The sequence below is a fragment of the Larus michahellis genome, chromosome 6 (genome assembly GCF_964199755.1).
Source record: "Larus michahellis chromosome 6, bLarMic1.1, whole genome shotgun sequence".
NCBI lineage: Eukaryota > Metazoa > Chordata > Aves > Charadriiformes > Laridae > Larus > Larus michahellis.
In genome coordinates, this window is record NC_133901.1 from 61363410 (window position 1) to 61378685 (window position 15276).

The 15276-nt window shown below is 40.3% G+C and overlaps 1 protein-coding gene across 6 annotated transcripts in view; it reads right to left on the reverse strand.

The window, feature by feature from the left end:
• The window catches only part of LOC141745444 (VPS10 domain-containing receptor SorCS1-like), a 306057-nt gene that overhangs the window by 175842 nt on the left and 114939 nt on the right, over positions 1 to 15276 (reverse strand). For all 6 annotated transcript variants that reach the window (XM_074593201.1, XM_074593202.1, XM_074593199.1 and 3 more), the window contains exon 3: positions 710 to 809. In XM_074593201.1, the coding sequence (XP_074449302.1) occupies positions 710 to 809 (100 nt within the window). The remainder of the gene's footprint in view (positions 1 to 709; positions 810 to 15276) is intronic.

A 15276-nucleotide genomic window follows, 5' to 3' on the forward strand; every position in this document is an offset into this window, starting at 1 on the left:
ACCCTTTTTTAAACAGCATGTGAAGGAGAGTCTTTAAACATGATATTGTTTACTAGCATATCTATATGCTAGCATATGTGAGACTACAAGTCCTCCTCATCATTATGAACTGTGCTTCATCACTTCCTATTGCATACCTCCAAATTACAAAAATTTTGTCAAGAATGTATCTCAAAGGCAGCATCAGATTCCTTTTTTTAATATATCAGTGTTATAAATTCTTAGTAAATTGTTAGTCAGTAGGGTGCTTAAAATGTTCTGGGCTTTGAAAGGCATTTTCTCTGTAGGAATTTGTCAAATCTGTTCAGTTCACTATTGGGAGCACTTAAAAGACAAATAATGTTACATACAATCTGGCCACTGTAGAAAAATTTCTACTGTTTTAATGAGTCTCTCCCACTTTCAGACAACAAAAATGATCATCATCCAGAAGGTAAGCAAACAATTACATGCAAGATACCTATTATACCTATCCATTTAATAGCCATCTTTTGCTAACGTATATTCCCTAAAGTACACTGTTAGGTAGTATAGGTGGTACAAGCTGGCTTGTGTTTTGGTAAAGCTACAGATTTTTTCAAGGGGAGAGAAACAGGAAGAGACAGTTTATGGCCATTTAAATAGAACAGATATTGAAGAAATTGGGAGAGATCACCAGGACAGAAATTCCATCATAAGGTCAAAATGAGCCAACCACATTATCACCTACCTTACGTTTGTTTGTTGGACAAACATACAAGTAGCTCAAAATAGTCTTCAGGCCAACTTTATCATTTAGTTTCTCATATGTTGTCCCATAATCTGTTGACCTACAATTCAAAGAGAGATTTCATAAGTACAAACACTTAATCACAAAACCACAGTCGCTTGGCGGCTTTTCAATGTAAGTCATGCTTTACATAGCCGAATGGCTCTCTAGAGCTTTTTGAATGATTCATGTAGTATATAATGATACTTAATTATATACACACAGCATCATGTGAGTGCTTATAATTTGCATTTAAAGTAGATTAGGAAAAATTAAACCAGCACCTTCCTAAAGCATTTTAAAATAAATATGTACAATAAGAAATGATAAATTCTGCATATAAAAGGTGATAATGATTGTCAGAAATGCCAAATAGCAGACAGCAAGAGACTAAAGTTATCAATTCATTGTGTACTCCAAGCTTAGACTAATTTTGTTAAGTCTTTTCTTGGCATATTCCAAAGTAGCTGCTCCAGCTGATTGTTCAGTGAAATTGAAGTTTGGTTTTCTGCAAAAAACAGTGATATCCTTTTGAAAACCTAAATACGTGATCATTACACCTACAATTTATATGTTTTTTTTCACATGGATGAGCAGAGAGTATGGACACATGTGCTTTATTCTTGCTTTAGGAGCCACCTATAGGTGAGGAGGAAATAATACATTTGTGATTTGAGGGTTGTCCATAGGGACACTAACTACATGTCTTGGGGAAGAACAAAACAAGTGAATAAACAAGACTGTGCAGAGTTCCTGTTACTCTACTCTAAGCATGTTACTAGAACCAAGATCATTTATTGGCAGAGGTTTTGTTCATTATGCAGCTCATGGTTGCCTGAGTTATGTTCTAATATCAAGGGGATTTAGATAATCAGCCCAAACCAGTACAGCTGGTGTCCACAAATTGCAGAAAAGTGGCATATATCTGGGTAACAGACACATTAAAAAGTATAACATATTCTTGCAGGTAATAAATTTGCATCTTGTGTTTAAAATGTACAAATGGATTCATACAGAACTTCACTTGCAAGCAGTAACATGAATTTTTGCTTCTGCTAATCACTCCCAAACCAGTCACAAAATTACAGAATGGTAGGAAAGGACTTTTGGAGATCATCTAGTCCAACCCCCCTGCCAAAGCAGGTTCACCTAGAGCATGTTGCACAGGATCACATCCAGGCAGGTTTTGAATATCTCCAGAGAAAGAGACTCCACCACCTCTCTGGGCAGCCTGTTCCAGTGCTCTGCCACCCTCAAAGTCCAGAATTTTGTCCTCATGTTCAGATAGAACTTTCTGTTTTTCCAGTTTGTGCCCATTGCCCCTTGTCCTGTTGCTGGGCACCACTTAAAAGAGTCTGGCCCATCCTCTTGACACCTGCCCTTTAGATATTTCTAAGCATTAATAAGATTCCCTCTCAGTCTTCTCCAGGCTAAACAGACACAGGTGTCTCAGCCTTTCCTCATAAGAGAGATGCTCCAGGCCCCTGACCATCAAAGCTATTTACAACACTTCATATCTACAGTATTTTTATTTATTTTGCGCAGAGTGTGTTACATTTCTGGGTCCGGTTTTACACCTGCATTCATATCACCACTTCTGGGATTTCAGATTTTGCAATCAGTACACGGATAAAACCAGAAGGCAGCAGCTTTGGTTTTTACTCATTAAGATGAATTGCACTAAAATGTGGATTTTCATTAAAGTTGAGTCTTTCTATTCAGGAACTTTATCAAAACATTTGCACATATGTCTCCTGGTCATATAACAATTGACCTGTGGTCTATGACCATAGCTTCTTTCCCCCCCAACCCTCCCCAAACATCAGCACCCCTATGTGCATATATGACCTTTGTTGGTTAGAACATTGATATCAAATTCTCATCTACTGATTGATCTTTCCCTTTATAAGGTCATCTCTCTCAGGAGCACATATATAAACTAACCAAGCTATTTCCTCAGTGGACTGAGGAGCAGGAAGATACTTTTACAGTTATTCTGTTACTGAATATTTCAGAGATGTTCCAGCATTCGGGCAAAGGGAGCCACAGCAGGATGTTGAATCCTGCCAAGGACTGGTCGTTCACTTTGGTTACCCCATCCACCTCACTACCTGGCCGTCTCAGAAATTAATATTTCTGTTGTGGTCTGACCAACACCTATCCTTTGTGAAGTTTGATCTGATAAAAACATATATATAATGTAAGGACTGAGTCTGACCTGCTGAGTTAGGAAAAACATACTAATGAAGTAGCGCAGCTCTTCTTTATACCAGTGACAGTGATTTCAAAATGGAACCCTTCTAAAGGGGATAGGAGTGAAGAAAATCTGACACATAAAAGGTGTTTTGAAATTGTTAAAGAAAAGCAGTCAGTACCCCTGCCACAGCACAGGCAAACAGATGTCGAAGGCCTATTACAAATGGTAATCTTAGTCAGAATTGCCAGCCTTTTCTTACTTCAAAACTCTGGGCAATTATTTCGCATTCATAGCTTTATTTACAGGTAACATTATATTCAGATGGAAACGTGTGCTTCTGTCAAAGTCTATAAAAGCAACTGAAAGATTGGAAAGCTTAGAAAAACATGGGGTTTTTGCAGATGAACAAATTTACAAGCAATCAAAGGAGCCACTATTAGATCTTACTCTCATTATCACGTTCTAAACTAGCAATAGCCAGTCCTTCTACCTGCCCAGTTACAAGTTGTTGTTTCTCTTACACCACCTGACAATTAACCTAAATTTTAACGGGAACGTAAACATTATACAACAGCAGACAGGGACCTAGAAGGGCTTTAACACAAAGAAATGGTGATAGATACACACACACACAGAGCAGTGGAACAAAAGAACTGTATTGAATGAAACACTGCATACATGTGAAGCCTCTGTTGGGATCTGACCCAGGGGTACCACCAACCTGCATTCATCTTATCCCTATTTTATTTACATATATATATATATACACATATACACACATATATATATATACACACACACACACACAAAGCAGGCATTGATTAGCAGCCTGGATACTGAGCTCTTCATGTGTCTTATTAAATGGGTGTATAAAGCAGCGTGAGACTCGTAACACATGAAGACATTTTCAGCCTTTTGTTGATCCAGGAAGCCAGCCTAACCTGGAAGTGTTGCAAAAGACAGATGCACCTCAGCAGGGTGTAGGCGGTAATGATAGTGTAGGATCAACAACTTCAATCCCAGCTATCTGAAGAGGAACGGATATGTATCAACCAACATCTCCCACACTTTGTGTGGTAGGCTGCTTCTCTGAAGCTCTGCAGAGAAAACTCAATTTTAGGGCATCTGTATAACATGAGCAGAGCAAGCAAACGCCTGCATAAATCACCTGAAAGGACTAAACCCAGGACCTGTAGAGTTCAAAACACAAAAATGAAACTCTATACCTTCTCAACCATCTGCTGAAAAGGCACAGCTGCTGAAATAACTATATGCAACTGAGTGAACAGTAAGCCCTGTTATATTAGCTCTTGTGTAGACATGCACATTGCAATGCTTTCTCAAAGTGTTTGGGGGCGAGTGTGTTCATACATGTTTCATCAAACTAATATAAATCCGTGTGTAAATCTTTCCATTTTGGCCTGATTTGGCTTGGTACAGTTACAGGCTAAATCAAAATAAGTCCAGATGAGTTTGAAATAGGAAAGCCTGCAGAGAGGTTTGATATACATGCAGGTCTAACTAAATATGGAAAAAAAATAGATGTGTGTTAGGACGTTGTGGATGTTACTGAAATGCAGATGATACTTAGTTTACTAAGACTAATATTCAGAAGCAGACTATTTAGACTCAATTCTGAACTTCACAGCTGTCCCACCATTTTAATTGTAATTGCTTCCATTAAAACCATCCCAAATTTTACCAGTAGCTGTTTAGAATTGAACTGCCTACTTTTTCAGTAAATCAGAATGATTTCTGCAAACATCCAAGAAGATAAACATTTTAATTATTACTAGTTCATTTGGCAGTATAAAAAAGTACCAAAACTGTGGGACTGAAGCTCTGACTTCCCTGAGTAATAAAACAAAACTAGGAACACGTAGAATAATTTATATTTTGCAAACTATTTGCAAGAAAGTTGACATTTAAATAACTTCATTATTATTCATTGACAGGGCTTTTCCCTCTCTTCCAGTCAGGGTAAATGACATTTCTATTACAGTATTATAATAAACTCCCGCACATTTTAAATAAAGTCACTGAATTCCATTAGTCCACCTACTGTCATGAATATATCTCAATCCATTCCTACCAGTATTTCACAACGATAATAGGCATTCTGAATCAACCAGTAACATGAACCCTATGGAAATTTTCTTCTTTCTCAAGAAGCGCAGACTGAAATTCAGAGGACTGTCAGTTTGAATATATAGATTAAATAAATTCCCTAGCAAGTTGCTGTTTACTCTCCTTTGTTACAAATTTAAGGCTGTCTGTACTTATTTTATATAAGCTGCTGAAGAATTGAAGAATCGGCCAGTTGATTGTTTGGCCAAGGTTTCTTTTGCAACAAGATCCTTCCGGAACACTCCATAAGACAAAAAAGAAAAACGTTACATGCAGACTTTAAGCTGTGTAACACCATGTCTCCCGCCTATTAGAGTGCAGCTTTCTTCCCAATAAAGACATATGTTAACAGACACAGTTCCTCCCTATAATACACATCATTAAGAAGCAATCACTTTAATTGGCACAATTTACTATTTTTTCCCCCTCTTTTTCTACCAGTTATGCCTGGTTTTCACGTATTAAGGTAGCTGCTTCCCCCCGACCTTGACCAGGAGAAGACTGGCTATGTACCATGTCCTCACCCTCCTTCCTCCACAGTTTAACTTGCTGCTCTAACTGCTGCCTGGGTGGCAGCCAGCCCTGGGAGGCAGGACCAGAAGCATCTGTAATGTGGTTAGGGAGCAGCAGAGCAGGGCAGCCTGTCGTGATCAGGAGCAGCGTGAAGAGATGGGCTCCAGCCTGTTTCCCCTTCTGCACATGAATTCACCCCTGGCAGAAGGCAGGTATTTTAAGTAAGAAACAGCAGCATCTATTAGATCATCTGTTCCAACCTCCCGCATAACTACATTTGCCACCTGGTTTGTCTCCGAAGGGACTGGACGGTTGAGCACAAGATTTGCCATTTGCTGCCGTATTAATCTCTACATGAGCAGATTTTTGGATAGAAGGCTTTCAGACCACAGAAGGCAGAATTGTGGAGTCACAGCCTGCCCATACAAAAGGCTTTAACTGAATAATTTTTTGAATAAAGGAGCAATTAAGACATTAAAAATGATCTTTCGTGTGTGAATGTGAAAAATACTGGAGCTGGCGATTTGGGAGTGTATTTGTATTCCTGCCTGCAGTGTTTTAAGCCTGTTTGTAAACTCTGCCGTAGAGTTGTTGATGTTTGCATTCTTTCTTTCTGGGGATCCTTCTAGGCTGAGGTGCTATTCCCTCATCGCCTAAATTGAAACTTTTTCCTTTATGGTTTTATAGCCAAGTACTAAAGTTGCCCATTGATTTTTGCCATGCCACCATGTTTCACAAAAGCTAGTAATGTCAAAGTCTTCCTCAACACCTAACCATTTAAGCCTTTCACAAGCCATTGACAGATGTCATTTTTCATCTGATGCCTGTTTTGATTTAACTCCTTCATGTGTAAGCCTGGTACTTCTTCCAGAATGTAATAATGCCCGATCTCATCTTCTCTCTCAGGGAGGAACAGGTTTTTTTATCCTATTCTGTATTTTCACAGAAAGTTAGTCTTATTTTACAAATTACTTTGCTTCACCTAGACACTTCTCACCACTGGCTGTCTTTCTAACTTGTATAAATTCCCTAATTCTAATTCTCAAAATTCCCATTTCTAATGGGAACTGTTTGCCTGGCTCACGGAGACATTTTGAGGGGAGTTTTACATCTCCGCTTTGAAGGGCAACTGCAAGATGTAAATACAGGGAATCCTATGTCCTTGGATACAGTTTCCATGCAGCAAAGAGGCAGACCTTACCCTCATTTGTGCAAGTTTCTCTCCCGAGGTCACACTCTGAATGGCCATCGGTCCCCTCCAGCACACAGATTATCACATTAGAAAGTCTAAGGAATTTTTCCTGTGGATTTTTTAAGGCAGAACACAGGATTTTTATTTAAAACTTCCTTATCCCACTGAGCAGCCCAGGCCTTTCAACACTGAACTGATGTGTGTCCCTGACACACTGCCTCTGCTAAAGGCCTTTCAGCAGCTTGGGATCAGCCATACTGTGTCTTTATGCCTTCCCTGGCCTCCTCTTAATCATATAACCATAGAATGGTTAGAGCTGGAAGGGACCTTAAAGATCATCTAGTTCCAACCCCCCTGCCACGGGCAGGGACACCTCCCACCAGACCTCCCACACCCATCCAGCCTGGTCTTGAACACTTCCAGGGACGGGGCATCCACAGCTTCCCTGAGCAACCTGTTCCAGTGCCTCACCGCCCTCACAGTAAAGAATTTCTTCCTAATATCTAATCCAAATTTCCCCTCTTTCAGTATAAAATCGTTACCCATCATCCTATCACTACTCTCCCTAATAAAGAGTCCCTCCCCAGCTTTCCTGTAGGTCCCCTTTAGGTACTGAAAGGCCGCTATAAGGTCTCCCCGGAGCCTGTTCTTCTCTAGGCTAAACAACCCCAACTCTCTCAGCCTGTCTTCATAGGAGAGGTGCTCCAGCTCTCTGATCATCTTCGTGGCCCTCTGCTGGTCCCGCTCCAACAGGTCCATGTCCTTCTTGTGCTGAGGACTCCAGAGCTGCACACAGTACTCCAGGTGGGGTCTCACCAGAGCAGAGGGGCAGAATCACCTCCCTCGGCCGGTTGGCTTTCTGGGCTGCAAGCATGCATTGATGGCACATGTTGAGCTTTTCGTCCACCAGCACCCCCAAGTCTTTCTCCTCAGGGCTCTTCTAAAGCCATTCTCCGCCCAAACAGTATTTGTGCCTGGGATTGCCACGACCCAGATGCAGGACCTTGCACTTGGCCTGGTTGAACTTCATGAGGTTCACATGGGCCCACCTCTCAAGCCTGTCCAGGTCCCTCTGGATGGCATCCTCTTCCTCACTTTATTAATGAATCTTGGCTGATTTTTAGCTATAGCTTATTGCATTAAGCTAAAGTGAAGCTAGTTCAGAGAGGCTTTTTTTGCCTTCATAGGAGTTCGGTTCAAGAGCGCAATATTAAGTGGCCTGACAGCAGTGACAAGCTAAAGAATTGGTTAGCATTTCTTTAAGTGTCTGTAATGGCACCACGCATGTCACAGCACTAAAACACTTCAAATTTACCCTGGCAGGTTGAAATTAACTTTTAAAGACATCTCCAGGGTAAAGAAAAAGAAGAGATCTCAAAACTCAAGGGACCCACATGTCTCACTCCCTAAGTGAACACATTTCTGATGACTTTTTTCTCATGAGGCCCTCAGCAGGCTGGCAAGTATTACTGTTCCCACTGTCTAGGTAGGAGGAAAAGAGGGAAAGACTAGAAACTAATCCTACATTTGAAGGAAGTCTGTGACAGAGCCAAATGCAAGCCCCCCCAGGCTCCACCAACTTCCCACTCCATCCTGACAGCATAGGTTTCCTGGGGTTTTGTGTGTGTAAATAAGGATTGGAAAGAACCTGAATATCAGTGTCAAAAGGAAGAAATACAAAATTAAATATAGTTTAAACTGCATTTTAAAACAGATTTAAGCTTCCATTTTGAAAATGTCTTGCTTCCAGTTTGTATTGTGACTACAAGTTTTACTAGAAATGAAGTCATGAATTTTTATATAAGTTTACTGAAATGTGTATTTTTTCCCTTACGGAAAGAAGATTCTCATCAGAAAATAGTTTCCCATACACAGAAGCCATCAAAAAGACTTAGGGGATGTGAGAGGCTAAAAAAATTATGAAGAAACAATAGAAAACTATTAAATTGACATTTCTCTGCATAATCGGCTAAATTAATTCAATTTTCTTCTTCTCCTTTTTAATCAACTTTTATTTGGAGTAATCTAAATGAACAGAAATATACACACTCAAATTTCTCACAATTTTTGGCTTTATATAGCTCAGCTGATTATTCCTATAAGTAATTTAAAGATGTGACAAGCAGTAGAAGTAGCTCACGTTTTATCATACAATGCATAGTTTACGTATTGCATTGGATAGTTATTCAAAAATCTTACCCAAATCATAAAGAAAGGAAATATGGGGTGGGAGGGCCAGTAGATGTTATTTGTAGGTGACCCAGATGAGCTGTTTATTTCCCCTAAAAATATTGGTTAAAGAAAAATAAATTTGGCTAACTTGCCTTCACTGCTATTTTAGTTGAGAGTTGGTAACCCAGGTAAGCAACTTAAGCAGAGAATACCTATCTCTCTGTCTCTATCATATCCAAAGTAAGGACCATGCGTCCCTTTGCATATATTTAGTAAAGGGGCTGCCAGAATCTGTAGCCACATGGCTAAACCTCCACCTGCAAATTTCCACCCTTCTTTCCCATAGACCCAGCCTGACCCGAGGCTTATGGTCATCAACTGAAAAAAAAAAATAAAAAATCTCAGCTTAGCTGTGATGGATATTAAAGTTTAAAAGATGTTTTTTAAATTAGAAGAATTGAGAATGACTATCGATTCTTCTTGCCGTATGTTTACATAAGGCATACTGACATCACCACACCCTTAATGCCAAATTCTTGCTTATAAAGTGGTTTTTTGAATGTCGCATCTTCCCATTTCCACCACAGTCTGGTGTAAATCACACAAATAGCTAGGACTGTAGCCCAGTAATCATCATACTATTAACTTTCTAATTGATGGTAATGGCCAGAATAAATTTCAGGCACCCCAAGGGGTGGTTAATGGATTTTGTAGCTTGAGGGCAGAGCAACAGGAAACTTTTCCATTAATCAGTGAGATGAGACAACCATACATGTCCTACACTCCCCATCCCATCGTAACACCGAGGTCATCGCAGCTTTGTTGAAAAGGTGGGTGTTGCCGGGCAAAAAAAACTCTCACAGCAGGCTAAGTTAAGTTACAAGATTTGACATACTAGCTCAGCAGAGCTATGTTAGCATCCATAGTCATGCTATACATCCAGAAAACTGCTTTAGCCCATCTCTAATTAAGAACAAGAAGAAGCTTTATTGTGTCATAAAAATGTTGCAGGCCTTCCCTGGCTTTTTATACATACCCTGCAGAAGAGGCTTTCCAGCTAGCACCATCCAAGAATTTGCAACACAATATGCAATCTTTGTTCTATCCTGCCAGTGCAAATCAACAGCTAGAAAGCTTAAAAGATGCAGACAGCCCAAACCATTATTTTCAAAATCACTGTCCGAGCCCCTTGGTTGTTATAATGGAGTAACTCCCAAGGACCAGTAGCATTTTAAAACCAGCTAAAAACATGCCTCATGCACGTTTGGAAGATAGAATTTTCCATCCCTTAGGCAATACTAACAAAATAATTTTTGCCCTGTTTTAAACTATCATGATTCACAAAATCCAAATAGAATAAGAATACAGGGGAAAAAGATTAAGTAAAAAAAAAATAAAATCTGAGTGTTTCATCCCACTAAAATCAGCATTATCATTATCTATTCAATTGAATTTTTTGTAATGCAGTCTGGCTGTCACCCCCCAGGAAAAAAGGTTAAATGAAACAAGGAGAAAATCAAAATGAAACACACTTTCTGTTTCAAATCATTCTGACATTTTGTCAAGATTTCATTTGTAAAATATTGCAAAAGATTTATCTGACTAATGCTGCATTTCTCTGCAGAAAATTGTTCCACTAAAAAGGTTTCAATTAGTTCTCCGAGTCCTAGTAGTGAACAGGCAAAGCTGTTGTGTTTTTGGCCAAACTGGCCAATGACGGGCAACAAATGCTCTCCCCCCACCTCTTGCACACAGAGAGGAGGAGGACAAATAAAGAGATTTACAAGTTTAAAAGGAACTAAACTACTTTAATGAAATATTAATAATAAAATAAAAAGGAAATAATGAAATAGATATAGTATATACAAAACTGTATCAAGCTCCCAGGATGAGTCACCAGCAGGCGCTAGGGAAGTCCCAGACTGGACTCAGCTATAGGTGGGAACTGGATTCCAGATCTGGAGTCAGGAATGCACAGATCGGGATCAAAGGCAGATGAACAGACAGGGTCGTCCTCGGATGTCAGCCATTGAAGAAAGAGAGATGACCCTTTGATCCCTCAAGGTTTTATACTGAGCGTGGGGCAGATGGAATACCCCTGTTGGTCAATTTTGGGTCACCTGTCCTGTCCGCACCTCCCTGCAGGTGGGACCCCTCTACGCTTTTCCGTTTCCAACCCTCCAACGGGGCAAATAACGAAATTAGCTGACCTTGGTTGTTATAGCAGTAAGTATAAGCAAGAGCCTCTCTGGGTACCATTCCTTAGCATGAACTATAAACATTGGTCTTATCGCTCTGAGAACAGTTTGGTGCACAACATGCTGTTAATTTCAGAGAGTTAGAAGAGGCCTAGCTAAGTAAAATTACTGAACAGAAAGTTGGTTCTGTTTTACCTCTAACCAGGACAGCTGTTAGCTAGACTGTTACTCTACCACATCAGCTAAGAAAGGATTTGTTGTTGCTGGATTTAAAAGCTGCTACTGTATTACCTGGATTACTGTACCCAAGAATCACTAATTAATGCTTTAAAGCAGGCAAATACAATGAGTGTTACTTTTTTTTCTTTTTAAAACCATTTGAATGATGCAGCTGTACCGTTTGTCAGTTTCAAATATCATACATCACCCAGAGCCATGGAGCTTTATTTTTTCCTCTCGGTTGGTAGAAGCATATTTATCACTATGTATCTCAAGGATCAGTGGGGTTATAAAGCTTGCTATTTATAGCTACTCTTGGGGTATCAACCAAGTGACAGTAATTTGTTCCTTTGACATCTAACCTTAGGTCAACTCCAGTAGCAGAAGATGGATTTTTACAGGAAATGAAATGAAAGTACACAGCAGAAGATTAATACTATTTCCTAGGTTTGAAGAGAATGCACGATCCCAATCACTCTGCAGAAATAAATGGTCAGGAGCATGTGCTATGTATTAATAGAGCAAGATGTGGTCAAGGTGAGGTGTTCAGTCTATTAGCGAACTGATACACAGGCATTTGTGCATAGAGGAATTGCAGCCTGGTAGTCTAGAAATGAGCTCAGCTCTTCTGGTTCCTTGATTTTGAAAGTCATCTTTAAGTCAGTGCCAGCTACAGATAAAATGGCATCTTGCTTTCGTGTTACTGGTAAATGGTAAAAGAATGTTAAAACTAGGCTGCAAATTGCGTATCAGAAATATCTTGCTCAAGATCAAGTTACCATTTTGCCCTGCACTGCAAAAACATCTTGTATTACATTTTCTGTTTGTGAGAAAGTAAAGACTGCAGATTGAAACATCTTGAAAAGATTCCTTGATACTAAAATCCTTACTGATGGGCCATATTTGTCCATTACTCACAACTTATATACAAGTGCCTTTTAAAAAAAGAAAAAAAAAAAAGGGAATTTGACCAGATTTTTCCGTTCCCCTCAAGCCATCTGTTTTTAATTTATTTGGAATTAAAATTATAATAAAGGTCTTTCCAAAGCTGTGGGTGCATAAAGACATTAATTATACAATCCAGTCATTAAAATAATGCTACCAACAGGAACTCAGCCAGATACCTGAGAAGTCCTTCTACCTTCTTATAAGAGACCTATCATCCTCAGCCACCACCAATTCCCTTAAAAAAATAATAAAAAAAAGGTGCATCTTCCAACATGCCCAGAAAGTCAGCAAATTCAGCTTTGCTGACCCCCAAATCTCACACATGTCACAACAAGAGCCGTGTAAACCCTCATATTTATGTGTAATGCCAAAGCCTACCTCTAGCAGAGTCCATCACTTCCAGGCACACTACTGCTCTAGGCTAACGCTCTTATGCAACTACTAGTGCAATGGTCTCGATCAGGCTGCAATATGTGTGTCCCCTCCTGGGCAGGTGTTGGTATATATTAGACACGACCATTCATATTCCTGTCATAGGAAGTGGAGGTGGCATTAGTGGGAAAGAAAATAATCCATCATACTTCCAGGCTATGGGCAATGCAGCCTACTTATCTCCTAACCCAAAGAAGAGCTTCTCTGGCTGTATTTATGGAGTATTATTTACTGCCACATGGAAGTACTCTATGTCCCAAACCAGCTGGATAAAGTCATGTTAATTTCACCTGTGTGGAAGCTAAGTCTGGTAGAACAAGAGTTATTAATTACAAGAGGTTTAAATTTATACTTTGAATCACAAAGGTCACACAACTACATAAAGATAACACCCTCAAAAAGGACCTTCATAAGTCCCTGGATATTTGTCTGGGAGATGTTTGCCAAGTCCTGTCCTCCTGCTTGATGGAAAGTCACTGATAAATGCCCATAAGTGGAAGGTCTTCAATTTAGTTTTGATTTATTAGGACCCAATTAGAACAGACCCTTTAAGTAACAGTCATCAGAATCGCTAAGCACTGGAACTGTCATGCTGGATGGTGGAGAAAGGAAGGAGACAAAAACGGGTGCAGGATGTTAAATGTGCAGTTCAGCCGGGGAGCAGACATTCCTGTGTCACAGGTATGCCCAGAAATCCACTTTCAGCACTATCTACGCACACACATGTCTCCACCAGCTATCAAACAGGCTGCCAGAAATCTGATAATTTGTTGCTTAAAGGCCCAGTGGCAGGTGAAATAAGACCAGACAACTGTGACCAACTCTTCTAGGTCTCCACAGACCAAACCCCTGCCAAAAACGCACCGAATCCCCCTTCTTCAGTAGATTAGAATTGGAGCACTGTAAATACACAAAAAAGTAGTCAGTGATTTTTCACTGCTTCAGAATAAAGTTCCCTGTTCAGCCCATCTAATCGTTGGGTGAGTAAGGCACCTTAACCTTCACATCATGTGTGGTTTTTTCTATCTCCATCCTCTTCCCCGTTTTAAAATTTATGGTTACCATTCAGGCTGATTTCAATTTCCATTAATAATATGTGCAACTGATGTACATTTAAGTGAATTTAATCATGTTGTAGTGACAGGTTTAGCTTAAAGCGGGGCTTCACTTAGAACTATCAAGTAAATTTCTCTTGAAAAGGTCAGTTTAACATTTAACAGGAGGGCCCATTCCAGACAAATTAGAATTTGCTCCACTTGTTTCAAGTGCAAACACTTTTCAAGCCAGCTTCAGCAGAGGCATATCAATGAAAAAAGTGTCAGGTGCGCAAAGGAGAAGGTTCACTGATGCCTCCATACACAGCCAGCCCAAAGGCTGCTCAGTCACACAGGCAAAACTGAAGTATTCCTGCCCCACTGTTCAAGGACTGGGGCTGGACTGGAGCCAGACCACACCATAGAAAGTAAGGAAGGCAGAGATGGGAGAGTTTAGACAAGCCCCTGACAAGTCAGACTTCTCATTTTTAATTTCTGCAGCAACAGGAATGCTATGGAGAGGGGTTACTGCGCGCGTGTCCCATGAGGATTTGTTATTGCTCCTGTGCCTGTAAGACGCAGTTCGGCTTTCTAGGACAGTGGCTGAGAGGTGATACCTCTAATACTGTCCCAATGGCAACCTCTGCAGTAGCCCAATTCCCCTATAGCTGGAGCTGTTCCTGCCTCCAGCCTAGGAAGACAAGTGCCCTGCAGCAGTCACCCAGACAGGCCTTCCACAAAATACTTTCTTTATTTAAAGGTTTCACAGTAGCGTTACCACAAGCTCGGAGTGGATCACATGTGGTAGGTACTGCCTCTCTGCTCTGGGTGGGAGAGAAAACCAGTACCCCTTTTTTTTGTTTTGTTTCCACCAGGACACTTCTCCAGATTTCTAGTTAAACCACTATGAGGAGACAGGAAACTTTTGTACCCTTGCTGGAGCCAGCCTCAGCAGCACAATCTCTCAAGCTTTACATAGTCTTCATCAGGGGAGCATCTCAAAGTCACAGATTCCCAGGTTTATACCACTGCAACATATACTGTAGGATCAAGTCAATCAGATAAGTTTCCCAGCTCCAATCTCACATTACCACTGAGAGTTCTCTAAACCTTCCCTACTTCTCACATACTTTTCTTGAAGTAAGACCGACCAAAACTGGACACAAAACAGTATTCCTGTTACTATTGTACAGTTATTGAATGAAGACCTCAGTTCTTGAGTTTCACTACTTACAAGAGCCTCAAGATGAACCTACTGTGGTGTAAAAAGTGGTCCATAGCTACTTGACTGATGTGAATCATACATCTGAGCTTTGAAGTTGCTCAGCAGACTCAGAAGATGCCTATTCCCATGGATTCAGCAGAATCTTGTGCTAAAAGTCCCTGTGTTCACACTTCCTTGGAGGCAGCAAGACTTATCCTGCTAGGAGACAGGAAAATATTCTGTGGGGACCTAAAGCAAGTTCAGTCCATATAGGGGAGAAAAGTAACCCCTT